Raw genomic sequence first — 21,412 nt, 5'->3', positions numbered from 1 at the left:
GATTATCTTACAAGGAGAACATACTGGTTTAAGTGATACTCATGTGCCCCCACTCTGTTCATGACGCACATAATTGTTGAACAGCTTCTACGGACCAGACCTTGTTCCAGATAGCTGGACACACAGTGAGACAGAGATACCACTTCCCGGTCAAACTTGATTGATGGGGGAAGGATGGCTGAATAGAAATAAGCAAATAAGATAATTTAGATACTTAATCACTGTATGAATGCATTACCATTCATGCTAACAAGAGAAGCCTAAGGAATCTTAAATCATAAAGTCATGACTGACTGGAGACAGGAATACATCGTATACTCCTGAATCCCCCACAATGCCAAGCACACATGGGGGCCTCTAGAACACTTTTTACCGGGGGAAATGTGGTAAACTATTACGTGGGGGAGGAAGGATAGGAATGTACAGGCACACCTTGACGTTGCCTTATGGGTGACCCGCTTTTTATTTACCTTGGTTTGTGTGCCCTGTCAGCAATTCGTGGCTAGGTGTTGCCTTAGGAAAATTACAGAACCTCCTTCTCCCTCTATACTCACCACCAACCCTCTCCCCTCCCCCCCGCCCTTCTCCTCATTTTCCTCCTCTTGAAGATATTTAAGTGCCTTATCAGCTCTGGGAAGGGACTGAATAAAAGCAGCAAAAAACCCGAGCCATTAGAACACAGACAGAGTCGGTGAGTTGGTGAAGCCATTTAGGAGGAAGGACAATCAGATTGACATCCTAGAATGTAAGTCTCTTGTCCACAACAGACCCTGCGAGGCAGGTGACAGTGGTATTCCATGGCCACTCTCTCTTTGGATATTTAGGTAAAGGACAAATGGAGACAAGAAGGAAGAAGTGGTTGGGGGCTGCTTTGCCCAGGCCCTTGGCTTTAGCAAGAACCTGGCTGTGTTTGGCATTTGTCTGTACTGCTTATAGACCCTTGATGTGTACGCCAAAAGACAAATGACAGGACAGAAAGATTGCATACCAGCCAAGCAAGCCCGCCACAAAGGCGAGGGAGTTTATCTTCCAGACAGATCCCATTCTTTCTGAGACTGAACCCCCAAATATTTCAGCGATGGATTACAAACCAGTGACAAGCCTTCTGGCTTTCTGCCCAGCTTCTAGGGTTCCCAGTTATTTTCAATGGCCTGTATGGCATGCCTTCTTTCTCTTCCCCATTCCTCACCCCAGCACTACCCCCGTCCTGCCTCCCCTCCCTCTCTTTGCTGCCCACAGAGCCGGCAGCCCCTCCCTGTTATCGCTGCTGAGATCTGCGTGGGCCCTGCAAGTGCAGCCGCGATGTCTGAGGACTTTCCCCATCCAAAGCATAGTTTGGGTTGGTGGTCCCTGGGGTGGCTTTCAGGAGCCCTGGGTGCATAGTGGCTGCTAACCACAAGGTCAGCAGTTTGAACCCACCAGCTGCTCCATAGGAGAAAGGTAAGGCTTTTGACCTCCGTCATGGTTTACCGTCACAAGAATTCACAGTGACAGTTCTACTCTATCCTTCAAGGTCACTGTGAGTCTGAATCGCCCTGATGGCAGTGAGTGAGTCATCAACCAGGAAAACCCAGCATCCTCACAGTCGTAAAAGTGGTTTAAATACTCAACTGCTACCAATAGGTGGGAGGTTGAAATCTACCTGACAGCTCCTTGGAAGAAAGGTCTGCTGTTTTAGTTCAGAAAAATCAGCCCACAGTCCCCCTAAATCACCCCCCCTAAAAGCCCTTTGCATGCAGTTCTATGTGTGCACATGTGGAGGTGCCATAAGGTGGAATCAGTGAGACATTCGCCGTTGCTGCTACTGATGATGCTGAATCTAGGACATCCTGGTCACAGTGGACAAAGAGAAGCTAAGCGTCCCATTCGATTCATCAAGAGAGACCTAGGAGACCACTGCATTTGAGAGCACCGAGGGGGTGTACATTTTATTTGTGGGTTTGGTTTAGAGGGGTTTATTTGTAGAAGGACAGGAGAGAGAGAGTCTTACGTAATGTGCCTGGTGAGCTGAATCCTGGAGAACAAGGGCTTGTGTTTGGCTCTTGAAAGTTTCAACCAGCAAATGTGAACTTGTCAGAAAGGAGCCAGGATACCAGGCATATCTTGGCAAAGTGGGGACCTGCCTTCATCCTCTGACCAAAGAACCAATGAGACCTAGCCTGCTGGTCAAATAACTCCTTAGGAGGACGTTCGAAAGCCACTGTAGCTTAGAAGGGACTCCTTTGGTTCGGCTTTGTGTCAACAGATTCCCTGCCCAAACATCGAAACCTTTACCCAAGACCAGTCAGTGGCTTAGGTGAATCACAGGGGTGGTTACTAGATCAGCTGGCCACTTACCCGTCTGCCCTATCAGGAAGTGAGCTACATCCTTTTTCTCTCCTTTAGCAATTTTCCCCTAATAAGCTGACAGACTTATGTTTATTGCCAGACATATGTAAAGCACAATTAAAATCAGATAAAATTCCGAACTCAAACCCTCCCAAATCACTACTGTTAGTAATTTTTTTCTGCCTTAATAATTTCTTAGAGTCCCTCTGCGTGTGGCATTTGCAGACCTACATACATGCACTTACGCGCAACACTGAAGTCGCACATTGCTCATTATCTTTCTAGAGCATCGTTTAAATGCTGTTATTTAACTTTCCATTTGTGGCTGTGCAGGGATTCCTTTAATCCACCCTTCTATGGTTCAGCATCAGCATCTAACGTTTCCGTCCAAGTGAGCAAGCGAGATGCAAACGTGCTTAAAGAAGGGGTCCTGGGATGATGTGAATGGGTAAGTGCTTGACCACTAAGCTGAAAGATTGGTGCTTGGAATTTACACCCAGGGCCTAAGCAGGTTGTTCTGGCAATCTGCTTCTGAGAGGTCACATCTTCTCTGACACACACAGGTTGGGGAGTCAGATCACCTCAATGGAAACCAACAGCAGCAGCAAAACTTGATAGTAGAAATTGGGGTATGCCCACCGCCCCTCCAGAGTACTACCGCTCCAGTTATGTGCATTGTGTGAGTTCTCCTGGCGGATTCGTGGACGTGTGATTTCAGTGTCTGAGAATAGCTGAGCACGTGTTGAAGTGTGTGGATGCATGGGAGCACCTACTTCTTACCACCTAAGTCAGTTCCACTTATCACGAGTCGCCTTACATTTGTTGGTTGGATTGTTGTAAAATGGAATCTTGTTTAATGATTTTGGGGGGTACACACATGAAGAGATTTGAGTTATTCATAATTGCCAATTTGTGGTCTGTTTTCATCACTGACCTGGACCAGGGTATTCTCGTGTTACCTGTGTCAGTGTCCTGTCTGTCCATCTATCCATCTTGCCATGTTTCCACCCATTATCTACTTTCCACCTTCGACCCACCCACCCATTCATGGATCTGTCTTGCTCCTACTGTTCCCATGTCCTGTTCTCACTTCCTTTCTCTCTAGTTCACTCTGGTAACTATTCCAATAAAGTCAACCTGCTTGGGCCTAAAGTTTAGGCTGTTGCTGTATTTAAAACAAAATCAAAACTGTCGCTATTGACACAACTGTGACTCCTGGCGTCCTCAAGTATGTCGGGGTAGAACTGTGCTCTGTAAGGTTTACGGTGGGCGATTTTCTGAAGCCGGTCACCAGACCTTTCTTCCAAGGCATTTCTGGGCAGATTTGAGCTGCCAGCTGTTGGGTTGGTGTCTACATACCACCCAAGAACTCTTCTTTCCGTACGCCAAAACGAAACAAAAACACTACCACCCCTAAACGCACTGCCGTGGAGTCAGTTCAACTCGTAGAGGAGAACAGCTCCTGAGACTTTCTGAGGCTGCAGACCTTGGTGGAAGTGGAAAGCTTCCGGTTTTCTCCCTTGGAGTAACTGGTGGGTTCAAGCCACTGACCGTGTGGTTAGCAGCCCACTGTTAACCCACTGTGCCACCAGGGCTCCTTTACTGCTGGTATGGTTGCAAATAAAATTACTTGGTCATCTGGTAGTCAGAGCTAGACTCACTTGTGATTTGGCAAGGACTTCCTGTGCACTTACCCCCAAGAGACCACGGGAAAGTAAAGAAGAACAGAGACCCCTTTGTCCTGAGGCAGAACCACCACGGGTCCGTATTCACTGCGTGGAAGCTGGGAAGGCTTCAGGCACTGTAGGAAGTGCTTTTAGCACGTAGTGGGATTAAAATTGCATTGCATTTTTAGAGAAGCAGGGGTAGAAAAAAATTTAACCCAATCTTCTATTTCTAAATCACTAAATGCAAAACGAAGTTTCTTGTTTTTGGAGTAGGGTTTCAATAGAGAGATGCCAACAGAAAAGTAATTTGTTGCTTTTCATTTTTGATGTGAATTGCTTGGCAAGATAACACATGCCTTGTTATGCACCAGAAAAGCCAGGGACCTTCCCACAGAAATTGTGTGAGATAAGGAGGTAGCTTTCCCTGACTTCGTTTCTTCTTAACTTTATTGTCACAAATTTCACAGCACTCAATTCGAACCCCGAGTGATTGGAAATGTATCACTAGGAGAAATGATGGCGAAAAGTCAGAGAGTGACCTTCTGTTTTTCATAATAGCCCAGATGGAATAAGAGCCACATGTAAAGTAAGCCGGCAAGCAGAGATAACATTCAGTAGCATATGTTCAGCGTTAGAAATTAAAAATCAATTGCAAAACACGGTGGGAGTATGTTATCATAAGAAATTATAGCTCAGCTTAGATCTAGATTGAAATAGAAATCTCACCTCTTGTCGTGCCTGGCCAGGGAACAAGCCACTCCCGTGTCCAATGTGGGGACCAGAGAGGACTAGGTCCACATCTGGAACTCTTATCTAGGTTCAGTCCAAATATTCCTTGGAAGATCACTGGGGTAGATCTGGGATCCAGCATTTTCTAAGTAAATTTTATAGGATGCAAACATGTTAACACTATGACCTCATGGTTAGTTGTTCCCATGTTGAAGATAACACATCGAATGAATTCTTTATAACTATTGTTATATTTAAAAGTATCCATGCATCCATTCAGCGTGCATCTAATCAGTACCGACTACATCCTAGGGAGTCTTGCTTGGTGGATAGTGGTTACGCATTGGACTGCTAATCACAAGGTGAACAGTTCAAAATCACCAGCTGCTTCATCGGAGAAAGATGAGACTTTGTACCCCTACAAAATGTACAAATGCGCCTGACAAATGGGTGGATGGATGGATTGTGATAAGAGTATACGAGCCCCCAATAAAATGATTTTTTTTAAAGTGACCATTTTGGAAACCCTCATGGGGCAGTTCACCCCTGTCCTGTAGGGTTACTCTGCGTGGGAGTGGACTGGAGGTAGTGAGGCAGACTGTGTACCATGCACCAGGCCAGGCATGGGGGCTGAAAGATGACATTACCATGCTGAGGGTGGTGGGATTCAAGCAAAGATCTCAAGATTCCCAGCCCCTGCCCCATCACCACCCACATGTTAGCGGGGACTTGCGTGTTTTCTATGATGCTACACGGGTTTCAGAATAGCTTCAAGACTAAGACGAAGAATGAAACCTTGGTGATCGACTTCCGAAAAGTCAACCAAAAAAGCCCTGTGGATCACAGCGGTCTGATGGGTGGGGGGTCTCCATGGGCCGAGGGCCATTGGATGGCAAGGCCGCCGACGCCAGCAGTCCCGGAGGGTACTGTATTCCAGGGAAGGAGCTAGAGTTCTAGGCCAGCAATTGCAACAAGAGGGTAAAGGCCAGAAGAGACATGTACAAATGCCACAAGAACACGGAGGAAGCAATAGGTAGCTGGGTGAGTTCACCTGGCTTCACAGATGCGGTGACAGTTCTGGAGGCCTGTGAAGTGTAACCAGGCTTACCGAGACTAAGGAGAGAGCCAGAGGCACTGTGGTCTGGTGAAGCCTGTGTGGGGGGCTTCCACTCTTAGGTTTCTTTGGCTGCCGTAACAAAAGTACATCAGTTGGGGGTGGGGGTGGGGAGAGCTTTAAGAAGCAGGCATTTCTTTCTCCCAGTACAGGAAACTAGAAGTCTCATCGGGTGCTTATGTTCTGCCTGCTCCCAAGAAACACCTAGTCTCCACTTCTCTAGTGCTCTCCTCTGAGTTCCCTGGGGATCTCCACCCTGCGTCTGTCTTTCCACTCACTGCCTAGTGCTTGCTTCTCTGTGCATGGCCTGCTCGTTTCTACCTCAAACGTGAGTAGGTTTCAGATGCGCCCTGCCCCCGCAGTAGAGGGGCCTTGCTGGTGCAGTGGATGAAGTGTTGAGCTGCAAAAAGGCCTGAGGTTTGAACCCACCAGTCACTTGGAGGTGGAATGAGGGATACCAAGGTCTGATTCTCTGAAGTTCTACAGCCTCAGAAACCCTGGGCCCCAGTTCTCCTCTGTCCTGTCTGGTCACTGAATCATCATGGACCTGATGACAGTGGGGGTGCTGCACCATGCGACCTTGTTAGCATAACAAACAGACCCCTATTCCCAAATGTGATTACATCCAGATATAAACAACACCCCCCTCCCCCAGTTCCTGCCCCACCAATAAAAAGAAATCCATTGCCAGGGAGTTCACCGTGACTTACAAGGCCCCATTGAGACAGAGTAGCCCTGTCCCCGGGGGTTTTCAAGGCTGTGAGCTGGACAGCAGCAGAGGGCCATGTCTGTTCATTTGCACCGATTCAGCTCGTCCAAGTGCCTTCGATGAATTACCCTTTATTCCCATACTGCCAGAGTGAACTCCCTAAAAAGCAAACCAGATCATTCTACTGCCCTGCTTCCAGCTCTTCAGTGGGAAGAAGTTCAATGCTTTGACCTTGACCTCTCAGATCTTCATGCGCCATCATCATCCCTTGGGCTTGTGCGCTTCTGTGCCGTTTTCACAGGGCACAGTGATTGTGCTAAGGGAACATTTGGGGATTTGAGCCCAGCCGATGCCCTGTGGGAGGAAAGTCCTGAGAATCTGCTCCCAAAAGGATGTGTGGCCGAATGGGGCAGTTCCATCCTGGCTGTAGGATACCGAGGAAGCAGCATTAACTGGGGACACTCAACAACTACAACCAGTGTGCTCCCATGGTGGGGTGTTGAAGGGTTCCCTGGAGCAAACCTTGGGTAGCATGGCTTACCTGTAGCTAGCTGGGAAGGCCCCACAGCCTCGTATAGCATCTTATGTGTAGTGGGTGTCTTGATTAAGTGTTGATAGATCAGCCTAATGTGCCTGCGCAGCAGCGAGATGGGCCTCGTGGTACATTTTAACTTTTCACTAAAAATTTGGTACCAGTTCCATTCTCGGGGAAGCAGAGGCATGAACAGTGATAGACACTTCAGATGATGACAATAATCAGTACTACATGGGCAGCTGAATGTAGGAATGATACTTTTGTGCTTGTGAAGGGTTAAATAGTTATTTGGACCTTTATTATGTGCCTCTTATTGGCTTGTTCTAAATATGAACAATATTCTCATGGAACACTTCTAAAATATAAATCAGGGGTTAAATGTAAATCAAGCTCCTCAAGAGAATTTGTAGCATACTTTTCAGTTACCCACCAGTGTGATGGACAGAGGATTACCACAGTATGAGGGGAGCTTGGAAAAGTTTGGGAATTTTTTATTGTCTTTTCATTTCATGTTTTTGAAGCTCCGTTGTAGAAAGGCACTCTGATCTCCCGAAGCCTAGGGTCTAGTGAGGGAGGACAACGTGTAAGCATACATACGTTCCTTGGCCCCTGCTTCCCATGCCACGCCTTGAAGCTGCCATCATCTCTTACCTGAACCATCACGGTAGACTTTGAACATGTGTTCCTGCTTACCTACATGTGATGAAGCCCTCTCTATGTAAATAGGACCCAGAACTTGTGTTTATCCTGCTGCCCTACTCACCTAGTGCTGTTGAGATACAAATGCCGCAGGCAGGTGGCCAAAAGAACAGACACGCAATTGCTCACAGTTCTGAATGCCCAGAGAGCACCTCCAGAGCTCGGCCATGTCGGCTCTGTCCTTGTTGATAGCGCCAGGTGATCCTGGTTTCCCGACGGGTAGACAATCCTCATGACGCGTCTAACTGCTCCTGTATGGCTCTCCAAGCCGTTCTTTGTGAAACTCAGACGTGATTCCATGTACAGCCCCTTTACTCTTAGAAGATCTAATTAGTAAACCTGCATTTTTTAACAGGATTACAACGGGGCTAGCGTACCTCTTTTGCTGTTGTTCTTAAGTGCTATCAAGTAGTTCAAATTCATCACAACCTGTGTACAGCAGAGTGACACTCTCTGGTCCCCTGGTGCCATTCCCACGCCCCTTGCTGTGCTGGAGCCCCTTGTGCAGCCTCTGGGTCAGTCCCTCTCAGTGAGGGCCTTCTTTGTCGTCCATCCTCTTTTTTTATTTTTTTTGAACCCAGTAGACTCTCCTCATCCACGGATTGGTCTCATCTTCTAACAGGTCCAAAGTGTATGAAAAGCACTCATGCCATCCTGGCTTCTGAGGAGCAGAAAGCTTGGCTGCTCTTCTGCCAGCACGGATTTGCTCGTTCCTCCGGCAGCCCCTGGTCGATTCCACCTCCTTCACCAACCACGTCGTGTAATTCGTCCGTTCGTCCTCAGTCTGCCTCGGTGGTTTCCCAGCTTTTGCCTGCATCTGAGGCAACTGAAGATGCCATGACTAAGGTCAAGTGCACCTCAGTGCTTAAAGGGCATCTTTGCTGACTAAGCTCTTCAAGAGGTCTTCTGCAGTAGATTTACCAGTGCAATATGACTCTTGATTTATGGACTGCTGCTTCCATGGGTGCTGATTGTGGGGTCCAAGTAAAACGAAATCTCGAGACCTTCAACATGTGTGACAGCATGTATTTATTCCCAAGTGAAAAAATGAAATGAAGTGCCATAAGTCCCTGGCAAAGGCTAGCTACCCCTGTAGGACAGAGTCAAACTACCCAGTGGGTTTCTGACACTGTAACTGTTCGCAGGAGGAGAAAGCCTTATCTTCCTCCTTCAGACTAGCGGGTGAGTTCAAACTGCTGACGTTTCAGTAAGCAGCCTGATGCAGAACCACACATACCCAGGGCTCCACAGATTTTAGGGACACTTTTCCATCCCTAAGCCCTTCCATGGTTTCACATGGCATCTAAGACAAAATGCTAACTTCCTTCCATGGTTCACAGCTCTGCATCTTCCACCAGGCCCCATGATCCAGCGCCTCACAGGGCGGCGCCCCCTTGCCCCTATCACTCGCTCCTTCCTTTCTCCAAGACTTGGCTTGTTGGACTCGCACTCTTTCTGTGGCCGCCTCTTTGTATCCCTTAGGTCTCTCAGAATTGGTCCCCGTCTTTCCCCTCTCTGTTAGACTTTGTCACAGAGCCCTCCCAACACGGTGCGTAAGCACCTCTAAATGTGTTGGGGAGGGAAGTGTCTGGGAGGAAGGCAGGCTTTCCCGTGCCATCTGACATTGGAAGGGGAGGAAGGTAGCTTAAGGTCTGCAGGGCGGGGCGGGCGCTCCTTCTTCTGCCTTCAGAGAGAGAACTAATGCAATTACTAAGCTAGTGATTACCAAGCCATTGTCCCTACTAGTTTTCATCAAAATTAACACTTCTTCCAAAAAAAAGTGGACTCCACTGAGAGGCAAACGGAGGATGAAGCTCCCAAAGTAGAGGTCAGGTTAGCCATACAGTCAGCTAACTCAACTGAAAACCTCCGGTCATTAGAATAGGCCTCGCGCTGCAGAAGGGCCACAGCGAGGACAACCATGAGCAATCCTGAAACCCAAGGAGGAAGGAGTTTTAGAATCCTAAAAGGAACAGAGTTTGGGAGTGGCTCACATGGTTACACACTGGTGTCCTCAAAGAGAGGTGGGCAGTGTGAACTCAACGAGAGGCACCCCAGAAGAAAGTTCCGGCGATCATCTTCCCAAAGGTCACAGCCATAGGATCCTATATCGTTCAGTTTCATCTCCAGATGTGGGGACACCATGGGTGGGAATGAACTTGAGGGCAACTGTAGTTAGAAAACAAAGGCTTGATAGAAATGTCGGCCCCATGAGGTTACTCAGGACACAGGTAGAAAGCAGATGCTCTTGGGGAGAAACTTAGAGACTGATGCTGACTACTGGAGCTGTCGATCCAGGAGAGAAGAATGAGAAATGAGGGGAGAGATCCGAAAGGGATACAAAGAGGAAGACAAAGACCAGTAAAGAGTGGAGTGGCACCAGGCACCTTGGCTTTCTCATTGAGGACCCCAGGGCATCCCTCCTTAGTTAAATGCTGATGGTGTTAAGAGATTACAAAAGGCCGGGTGAAGGCGAGCCCTCTTGTTTTGTTGGACAGTCCATCTGTATCTGTTGTTGGGTACCATCCAGTCGGTTCTGACCTGCAGCAATCCTGTGGACAACAGACGGGAACATTGGCAGGTCCTGTGCCGGCCTCACAATTGGCCCTATGCTTGAGCCCATTGTTGCAGCCACTGTGTCAGTCCATCTCGTTCAGAGCCTTCCTCTTTTACACCGTCCCTCTGCTTCACCAAGTGTGATGTCCACCTTCAGAGGCGGGTCTCTCCTGACAAGGTGTCCTGAGTATGTAAGATGAAGTATCACCATCCCTGCTTCCAAGGAGCGCTCTACCCGGACTTCTGAGACACATTGCTTTGTCCTTTGGGCAGTGTGCTCCCCTCCCGGCCACCAAGTCAATGATGACTCATAGCAACTACTGTGAATTTCCAGGACACACTCTTGACGGGAGTAGAACACCCGGTCTTTCTCCCTTGGAGTTGCTGGTGGTTTCGAACTGCCGACCACGCAGACCACAGGCCAATCCGTAAGCACCACCCCACCAGGGCTCCTTCAGCAGTCCACAGTGCTTCCGTTATTCTTCACCAGCCCCACAGTTCAAATGCCTCCGTTCTCCTCTGGTCTGCGTTAGTCAGTGCCTAACTTTCACATGCACACGAGGCGATTAAAAATCCCGTGGCTTGGATCTAGAAAACTATTATTTCTTCCCGTAATGCACATGCCTCAACGACCTCTGGCTTCTTGTTTCAAATCTCTTAGCAGTACTTGGCCAACTTTTCTCTGGGATGAGCTGGAGCATTTCTCTTGAGGTAGACATATGTGCACAGCGGTCCAGGAAGCAAAGTGGCCACATCTTCCTTGTGACCACCAACAGCTACAGCGAACTCTTTGGACTGCCGGCTGCTTGCTCACTGGCTTTGTGTTTGCCCGCAGTTTGCCATGAGTCCTGTGCGGCGTGCTGGGGGCCCTCGGAGAAGAACTGCTTGGCCTGCAGAGATGTCTTCCAAGTGCTGAGAGAGGGGAGCTGTGAGAGCAGCTGCGGAGACGGCTACTACCTCAAGCAGGGGATCTGCACAGGTACATGCTGGCCTTCTGATTTCAAAGCATCTTCTCCTTTGCTAGTATCTCACTCTCATTCACACCACGCAAGCTGGTCACCACCATACCTTTTCTTTAGCAACTATGGGAAAGGCAGTTCAAATGGAGCAGTGATTTTCAATGGCTGGATATGTGTAGGGAACTTTTCCCCAAATCCCAAATGATTAATCAGTCAATCAATTCCTTTGGCATTTGTACGAAGACTGAGAGATTCTCTTACATCCACCAAGGGCAGGTCCACCTTTGGTGACTTAAAGCTGAAGCAGTTACTGTCTTCTACTTTGAACACTCAATGCCGTCATGCCACGGGGGCAGTGAGGGAGGGCGCCATGGTGCAATTCTCCATTCCAGGCGCGAGACCCAGGTTCAAGTTCATTGAATGCACAGTCGTCTCCCTATTTGTCCGTAGAGGTTTATGTGTTGCTATGATGCTGAAGGGTGTCAGGGTCTCTTCCATATTAGGATGGACTGTGAAGAAAGGCCTCTTGTTTCTAGAACTCAGTTAGTGAACAAGCTGTGTATCACGACAGTCCTAGCCACAAGCATCCTGGAGGGGGGTCGCAGGACCAGGCAAGAGCTCCTTCCTTTTAACATGACGAGGTCTCCGTGAGTGGGTGGAAAATTCTAGAATGGCCACAAGAAGTCAAAATAAGGAAAGCCCGACTAGCTTCGTGCTTCTTTATGCCAGACCTTAGTCCTGGTGCGTTATAGACATTAAGCCCTGGAGGAGTGGGGATTCACAGGTGACAGCAGAATCGTGGGCAGGATACTCTGTGTCCACTTCATCGCAGTCGCGCTCTTACAACATGGGGGTAGCAGTAGCATCTCTGGTTGGATAAATGCCTCCAAAGCAGCCCGTGTGCCAGTCCCCAGACCTTTGATGATACCTCCCTGGGGAGCCATTGGGATTATGCAGGTGCAATCAATTGAAGGGGTCTGAGACGAGTTATCTAGATAGAGCCAAAGTATTAACCAGCTCCGGGAGGAGAAAGTAAAGGAGGTTATGAACGAGAGAAGAGAAGGTGAGGAGGGAAGCAGCATTGAGTGCTGGTCAAAGTGAGGCAAGAAAGAGCCGATGAACAAAGGAGGCAGACATGAAGCTGGCCTTCCTCGGTAGCCTCCAGAAAGAACACAGCTCGGGAACAAGCTTCATGTGCAGACAGACGTCTGTTCTCAGGAACGCCAAGAGGATAGCTTTTTGTTGTTCTGGGCCACCCAATGTGTGGTCATCTTCTGCTACAGCAGAAATAAGAAATGAAGATACACCCAACTCAGAGGACAGTTGAGGGGACTGAGTTCACGGATGCAGAGCATTGGAAACTGGTGGTATTGGCAAAGAATGTGGAACATGCCATGGGCTAAGAGAAGAACAAAGGGAATGCTCCTTAGAAGTTAGATGGGGACACTGCTCACATATTTTGGACAAATGACCAGGAGAGACCAGTCCCTGGAGAAAGACAACCTGTTTGGTAGAGGGTCAGCGAGAAAGAGAAGTCCCTACACAAGATTTGCCCAGTGGCTGCAATAATGAGATCAAGCAGCCGTGATGATAAGGGGCGTGTGGGTACATGGAGTCGCTATGGGTTAGAGCTGACGTGATAGAACCTAATTAACAGTGAAGAGCAGAGCCTGCCACAGAATAAGTGCTACAGACATGGTAAGCCTGTGCTCCTCACGATTTACGAGACAGCTATTAGCCTCCTGATTGTCCACATGAGGATCCAGGCTAGGACACTTGCCCGAAGTCACATGGTAATAAGTAGCTGTTTAGGGATATGACCCTCGACCTTAACTGCCTTGGTAAGCACACTCCTCCCACTCTGTGCTGTGTGCTTTTTACCGACCTGTTCCCATTTTCCTCCTCCTCCTCCTCATCCGGCTACCTTCCCTTTTTATCCTTGCCTGCCTGTCAGTCTTGAGACGAACCAGCTACCCCTGTAGACATGGTCAGATAGGCAGGGAGGCACCCTGACAGTGAGTGAAACATGCGAATGACATTACTCCAGTGGCCATGCCAGCAGAAAGACCAGGAGGACATACATATAAAAGGAAGTCCACTAAATCAGTATCAGTGTACAGCCTCATAAAACTTTCTTGAGTTATTGACCTCATTTTGTTCGCTGGGCAGGGCCGCAGCAAACATGCGGTGATCTTCTGGACTTAACAAATCCACTTGTCCTGGGGAAGAGAGATAGCCCCTGGCAGCTGCTTGCTTACAACTGTGTGGCGATCCATCAGCCCCGGCGGCGTGAGGAGTCTGCGGGTCCACCTGAGGCACAGGTGGCTTTTGTGTGGATCTGAGAGAGAATTAGGACGAAAAGGCCAGGCTGCCATTTGCCTGAGCGTTTTGATTTTTCTTTTTTTTCCTGCCAGCATCACTTCGCTGCTCAATTAAGCCAGATGTATTTTCTAAAGGTCGAGGCAGATGTCAAATCTTCACTGATCCAAAGGCCTAAAGACATTTACCCTTTAAATCCCCAAGGAGGCTGGTTACTGTCACGGATCGGAACGCGGTGACATTGACTCACTCCTGAGAGGCAGCACTGTCTGGGTTGAGAGAAAACGCTGGTTGGGGAGTGGTGACCTTAAAGGGGGCGGGGCAGAGTTGGTGGAAACCAGTGAAGGCCAGGAACCTACTGAACTCACAGCCCTGGAGGTACTGTGGGCTCCTCATTGGGCTGCTGGCTATAAGGTCAGCAGTTTGAACCCGGCAACCAGTCCTCCAGAGAAATAAGAGGCTACCTGTTCCCATAAAGATGTATAGCCCTGGAAGATCTATAGAGGGTTTGTTTTGATTTTGTTGTTTTAGTCAGAAGCGACTCCACAGACGTGGGCTTGCGTTTTTGTTTTGTTGAGTGGGGAAAGCCAAGGAAAACGACCTAGCCACCTTATCTCCGACTCATCCCAGCCCATACTGATCACTGGGGTTTTCACTGGTTGATCTTTCTAAAGTAGATTGCCAGACTTTTCTTTCTAGACCATCCTAACGTGGGAACTCTGCTGAAATCTGTTCAGCAGCACACAAGGCTCCCCCAACGATGGTAGTAGCTGTGCTTGGCATGTATTGGCTGTGAATCCACCCTGAGTCTCCCACGTGGAAGGAGGGAATTGTGCCACTGACCCCCTCCCCCTCCACTGCCTTCCATGCTCTCCAACAGGAGAATGGATCGTTGTGGACATCAGTCAGCTGACTAATCAACTGATGGACAAGTTACGACTGAGCATGTACCATGTGCTCAGCGAGATTCCAACTTGGGAATGTGATTGTGGCGTCACCAACAGACCTTCGGAAGCAGAAGACAGGCGCTTATACCTTCGTAGAAAACTGTCAGCGTTCTCTAAATTTTCATCAAATACCTTCAGAAATGTTCATATAAATATTTTCCAAAACAGCAGTGAGCCGAGTTACTGATTGGTATTGGAATGTTAATTAAGACGTCTGAAGCTGATAAGGTGGACTGATTTCCAATTCAGATAAGTGAGACTCAAGGTAGAGACCTGCTGGTGTTGGTTTAGCCATTCATGACCAGGCCAATCGTATCGTGGAAATCTCAATGTGAGTTACAGAGAAAAATGCAGTGTGGCATGTTGGCCGCAGTGGGATGTGTATGTGGTAGAAAGACCGACACTGACACGTGGCACTTGTGGGAAGGGTTTCAAATATTCTGTGTAGAAGGTGGGGCAAGTCAGGGGTGGAGGTATCTCCTGTTTGGGTCTCTCACATACGAACACTATCGTGGTGGGCTTTGCTGGCATGAGCTGATATCCTACATCAGAGTGCCTTGCCCACATTTCTTCCTCTCTCCTTCCTTTCTCCACTCCCCTCCCCTTCCTGATTTTTCTTCTTTTCTCTTCATGTGTTATTTAAAAATATTTTTGTTTTTATGAATTCTTAGAAGCTGGGTATTGCTGTTTTGACCATGTAGTTGTTTTTTTTGGTATCTATATAACTCACTTTATTGGGGGCTTTTAAAGTTCTCATAACCATCCATACATCCATTGTGTCAAGCACATTTGTACATAGGTTGCCATCATCATTTTCAAAGCTTTTTCTTTCTGCTTGGATCCTTGGTATCAGCTCCTCTTTTCCCCCTGCCCCCCTCCCCCACCCTCTCACCTTCGTGAACCCTTGATATATATGATAGGTTATTATTATTATTTTCATTTCTTACACCGTCTTCTGTCTCCCTTCATCCACATTTCTGCTGTTCATCCACCTGGAGGCAGGGGTTATACGCTGATTATTGTGATTGGTTTCCCCTTTCTCCAGCCTTGACCCTCACTTTCCCCCTACCATTATGGTATTGCTACTCCCATTAATGTTCCTGAGGGGGTTATCTGTCCTGGATTCCGTGTGTCAAAGAGTTCCTATATGTACCAATGTACATGCTCTGATGTAGTCAGATTTGTAAAGGATTGGGTGTATTTTTAAGTTTCTTTCCAAAATGGTCTGCTACATTGCTCAGGGTTCCTGGGTGCACTTGGCTGTTGACCAAAAGGTTGGAGATCTGGGTCTACTCAGAAGAACCTCAGCAGAAAGGCCTGGGAAAGGACTTCCCCCAAAGTAGCCATCGAGAAAACCTGTGGTGCACACTTTTATGTGAACGCACCCACCCACCCACAAGGCCGCCCTGGGCTGTAAGAGCTTCTACAGCTTCCATTCCTGGGTGTCCTGCTTTTGCTCCTCGGCACGCCTTTTGGAGATGGACCCATATTGTGTATCATCAAAGCCGTTGCTTTGCAGCGCTGCACAACATTCCCGGGTCTGCCCCGCCCGGGACTCACCCTCCGAGCTTCCAGTGACAGCGATGGATTGCCACTAGCCCCCACTACCAAACCACCAGTGAACAGCCTCCAGCATATTCTTTTATGGACTTTGATGGGAGTGTTTTTAGAATTTATATCCATAGACATTTTAAGTCTTGTAAACTCCCAAGAGGAGTTTACAGTTCTGCTCTGTCTTATAGGGTCACTATGAGTCAGAATTAACTTGACAGCAGTGGGTTTTGGGTTTCTTTTACAAAGCTAATCTTCTAGTACTATTTCCAATCATATTCTAGATTCTCACTGTTGATTTTTAGGAGTTGATCTTCAAGCCATTCTTCCTAATCCGTCTTAGTCTAGAAGCCCTTCTGAGACCCACCCCCTGGGGGCGAAGCGACTTGTATTTGAAATACCACTGGCACAGCTTCCAGCATCATAGCCAAGTGCAAGCCAACGTAGTGCGACACACTGACGGGCAGTGTGAGGGCAGGTTTGGGGGCCCCTTGCTCTGAGTAACAGCAGAACGGCTGTGCAGTCAGCAGTCTCATCTCCGCATCCTGGAGTTCTCTCCTCTGCACATCTTGCCATCATTGCGGGCTCTCAGTTGTCTAATCTTTTCTGGTCGGTAGGACTAAAGCGCTAACTCAGTTTAGCAATTTTCTGATTTCTAATGAGCTTGATCATCTCTTCACCTCCTGTGGATTTCTCAGTTTCCTCTTATATAAAGAGATTTTTTATGTGTTGGCTCTACTGTTTTATTGGCCTTACTGTTGTTGGACTATATATTTTCTGGAGTTCCTTGTATATTGTAGCTATTATCAGTTTTAAATATGCAAACTTTTCCCCATTTTAATTGTTAACTTTGTGTATAGTTTCCTTTGGTGTCTCAGAAATCCTTAATGCATCGCTTTTTTCCTTTAGAATTTGGCTTTTGAGTTTCTGAAGAAGTCCTAGTCTGCCTCTGAGGTCCCAAAGAAATATTTGTACACTTTCTTCTATTGATTTGATGTTTTTTATATTAAATTAGATTCTTTGATCCATGGGGAGCCACTTATGTATATGGGCCTAACCTGGGATTTCATTTTCTTTTTCTGTTATTTGTGAACCCATTTTTCTAGACTCTTCTAGCAGTTTTGGCTCTTCTTCTTTTGCATGTTGAAATCCCATATGCACATAGATGTGTTTCTGTACTCTAAATTTCAGTCCAGTAGTCTCAATGTCAGTTTTCAAGCCAGTACACAGTTTTGTGCATTCATTTCTATTGCTTTGTAAAACATCTCAGTACCTGGGTGGGCATATCCCTTTTCTCTTTCATTTTATTCTCAACTAACTAAACTATTTCATAGAGTTTAGAGTAAGATTATCTAATAACTAAAGGTGAATGTTTTATAATGTACTGGTGCTATAGATTCACTAGGGGAGAAAGGACATCTTATACTTTTATTAAATTATTAAATTCCCCTCTAAGTGCAACTTCGGTTGTTCTCTAAAATATTTTTGTAATGTTTTATTATCAATGATTTCTAAATTTTAAAACTTTGTCTTGCTTTTTGAGAAAGAAGGTATACAGAGTTGTACTCAGTTCTGTTGAGAAAAGTCAGTGGTAGAATTTGAAGCTTCTTTTTAAAATCATTTTAGTGGAACCTCATACAACTCTTACCACAATCTGAATTTGAAGCTTCTAAAGTGTTTTGGGGGATGGAAGGACTTTAAATGAACTTACTTTGTTCCTTCCATTCCTGAGTCAAGATTATGATTCCCTTTTCTCTGATATGAAGGCAGTTGCCTTTACTTTTGACTAGAGCTCATCTTGCTTCATGTATTTGTCTCCAGAGGGATGCCGAATCCCCCAATATGCAAAGTTGGGCCACATTACTTAGCTTCGTTTTTCCTCAATTTCCTGAAAAAAAATTTTAGGCAGTTAGCATGATGTAGTTGAACTTAGAGATCAGACAGAGTAAATCTCTGAAGAGTTCTCTATTGCCAAAATATTAACTTGTGAAACATTTACTTTTTAATAATTGACTTTTTAACATGAGAGAGGATTGTATGGTTGGTTTGAGGAATTTCTCCAATAAGTTTAGATAGATTCACCTTCAGCTGACCTCAGACTCACCTTTTTTTCTCTGATCTGGTTGGTGGGTGAGTCAGCTCTGACTCATGGTGGCCCCTAGAAAGACAGAACAAAACATGGTCCGTACCTGAGCCAGCTTCACAATTGTTGGTTTACTCCATTCCATTGTTTTGACCACCCTGGATTTTAAGTGTCTTTCAACTGAGTTCCTCATCAGCTCTAATTAAGTGTTCCTCGTCAGCTCTAATTGGATAGAATAAGGTTTTCATTGGCTAATTTTTGAAAGTATGCCTTTAAATCTGTTTTAAAGAGCAGATTTAAAAGACAGAATAGAACACACTCCTGTTGGGTTTTGCGTCTAGAAGCTCTGCTGAAGCGTGTGCATTTGGAAGACGACCCTCCTGTTTGAAAGCCTGACAGCCTAGCTTCCAGCATCTTAGCATCATGCAAGCCACACATACACTATGACAGATTGGCCAAAGGGTGTGTTTTGTCCCTCTGCCCTAGGCGAATGTTTCCCCCTGATCTTTGGAATACACATCCCTGTTTTTCTCCATTGAGTATTCTTTCACGAGTTATTCATACTCTTTTCTTTTTTCAGACCTTCTCCAGGATCGATATATGTTTGAATCTTCTCAAAGTAGCCCCTGACACTCCCATTCCTCTTTAATTGTTCCCCTTTTTGTCCTCTCCAGAAGTCCTGGTGGCATAGCGGATACACACTGGACTGCCATCAGCCATGTCAGCAGTTTGCAACCACCAGCCGCTGCTCAGGGGAAACATGGGGCTTTCTCCTCCCATAAACAGCTCCAGTCTTGGAAACACACAGGGGCAGTTCTACCCTGTTCTGTAGGATCCCTGTGAGTTGGCATCGACTTGATGGCAGTGAGTGTTTGTTTTTGGTTTTGTCCCCTCCATTCACATCTCAAACCAAAAAGTTAAACCCAGTCTCATCAAGTCAATTCCGATGCATGGTGACCCGAAAGGACAGATTAGAAAACAGCTCCTGTGGGTTTTTGAGACAACTAGTGTTTATGGGAACGGAGAGCCTCGTCTTTTCCCTGTCCATTCATAGCTCAAAGGAAAAATAAAAAACAAAGTCACTGCCATCAAGCCAGTGCCGACTCATGGTGGCCCCTGTGGGTTTCTGAGACTGTAACTATTATGGGAGTAGAAAGCCCTGTCTTTTTCCTGAGGAGTTGATGGTGGTTTTCAGTTTTCAACCAACCAGCCCAGCATGTAATCACTACACCACCAGGGCTCCTATAGCTAGTATCCTTTAGCCATGACCTTCACTTTCATTTTGTCCATCTACTCGAGTCACTGAAACCTCATGGCCTCCATCATCCATCTCCTCACTGCTGAGTTTAGCCCCCTCCTTGGACTTCCTTTGCCCCTCTGCACTGTGACAGAGTTAGAACGAACGCTCTCTTCTAAAACTTCGTCCTCCTTGGCTTCTCAGGCACCCTGCTTCTGTTCTCCCTCCCACCCTTGCACTGTTTCTTCTTGATCAGTTTGCTTATTTTTAATTGATACAAAAATCCTGTTGTTCCTGGGCTCATTGTTGTGTGCAGTGGTGGAGTCCGTTTCCACTCCTTGCGATCCTTTGTGTAACAGATGGTCCTTGCCTGATCCTGTCGTATTCCTCATACATTTCTGGAGCCAGTCGCTCCATTTCTGGCATCAGCAAGGATCTCTATGTGGATGACCGCTGACCCTCTCTCCTGTGCTCCAGAGCTGTACACTGATCAAGCCCTTTCAGGCCTCCTGCACCCTCCGTGCTATCGATTTTAGATCACTTGTTGTTCCCTTGTCCATGAGTTTGTTAACACCCACTTCCTTTCCCCCCACCTCCTCCTCTCCCATGTCCCCCTGGAACCATTGGTCCCATTATGTTCTACTCCGGATTGTTTATCCCACCTATTTTGTCTAGATAGACATGCAGAGATATAGTGTTTGGGTCTTAAAGGCTTGAAGGTAAACAAGCAGCCATCTAGCTGAGAAGCAACAAAGCCTACATGGAAGAGGCACCACAACCTGTGTGATCATGAGGTGTCGAAGGGATCAGGTATCAAGCATCAAAGACTCAGAACAAAAAATCATATCATTGTGAATGAGGGGGAGAGCAGAGTGGAGACCCAAAGCCCATCTATAGGCAATAGGAGATCCCCTTACAGAAGGGGTCGCAGGGAGGAGACGAGCCAGTCAGGATGCAGCATAGCACCATTGAAACATACAATTTTCCTCTAGTTCTTTAATGTTTCCTGCCCTGCCAAATATCATGACCCCAATTCTACCTTGTAATTCTGGCTAGACCAGAGCATGTGCCAGCGTACAGATAATAGCTGGAAACACAGGGCATCCAGGACAGATAAACCCCTTATGACCAATATTGAGAGTAACCATACCAAGAGGGTAAGGGGAAGGTGGGGGGAAAGAGGAAGAACCGATCACAACGATCTAAATATAACCCCCTCCCAGGGAGACGGACAACAGGAAAATGGGTGAAGGGAGACATCGGTCAGTGTAAGACATGAAAAAATAATAATAACATAAATTATTAAGGGTTTATGATGGAGGGAGGGATGGAGGAGGGAGAGGAAAATGTGAAGCTGATACCAAGGGCTCAAGTATAAAATGTTTTGAAAATGATGATGGCAACAAGAGTACAAATGTGCTTGACACAATGGATGGATGGACGGACTGTGATACGAGCTATAAGAGGCCTCAATAAAATAAATTTTTAAGTGGCAGATGTTTGCGTGAGAGAAATAATACAAAATGATATACAAACAGAACTATCTAAGAAAAAAAATCTCTGTAAAAATATTAAAAGGAAGCGCTGCAAATCTGAAAAATAAATAAACCAATGTGATACGCTGACGGGTGTGCCTTTGAAGATGGGTTCTGCGAGGGCAGAGCATAACTCTTAGCTCTTCTTCAGCTGTGAAAACAGAAGGAGTCGAGGCCTTTGAAATGTTGGCATCGAGGAAGCAAAGCTCAGCCTGGCGGCCAGAGAAGGAGTTTGCTGTGGGGATGTGGGGCGCTGCCTGCTTTTCACTGACGGCTTTCGCTCCCCCTCAGCTTGCGAGCAGTCCTGCAAGCGCTGTGGCCCGGGTAGCCCCAGATGTCTCGCCTGCACTGAGAAGACCGTGCTGCTGCTTGGGAAATGCGTTCCTGAATGCCCCCGTGGGCACTATGCGGATGCCACCGGCAGATGCGAAGGTAAGAGATGAG

The 21,412-nt window shown here is 46.9% G+C and overlaps 1 protein-coding gene across 1 annotated transcript in view; it reads left to right on the top strand.

Moving 5' to 3' along the window:
- The window catches only part of FRAS1 (Fraser extracellular matrix complex subunit 1), a 587,299-nt gene that overhangs the window by 301,038 nt on the left and 264,849 nt on the right, over positions 1–21,412 (top strand). Inside the window, exons 15-16 of the mRNA XM_075544919.1 lie at positions 11,173–11,316; positions 21,260–21,400. Coding sequence (XP_075401034.1) covers positions 11,173–11,316; positions 21,260–21,400 — 285 coding nt within the window. The remainder of the gene's footprint in view (positions 1–11,172; positions 11,317–21,259; positions 21,401–21,412) is intronic.

Source organism: Tenrec ecaudatus, chromosome 3 (assembly GCF_050624435.1).
Source record: "Tenrec ecaudatus isolate mTenEca1 chromosome 3, mTenEca1.hap1, whole genome shotgun sequence".
Taxonomy (NCBI): Eukaryota; Metazoa; Chordata; class Mammalia; order Afrosoricida; family Tenrecidae; genus Tenrec; species Tenrec ecaudatus.
The sequence above is the reverse complement of the archived record's forward strand: the minus strand, read 5'-3'. Positions and strand labels throughout refer to the sequence as shown.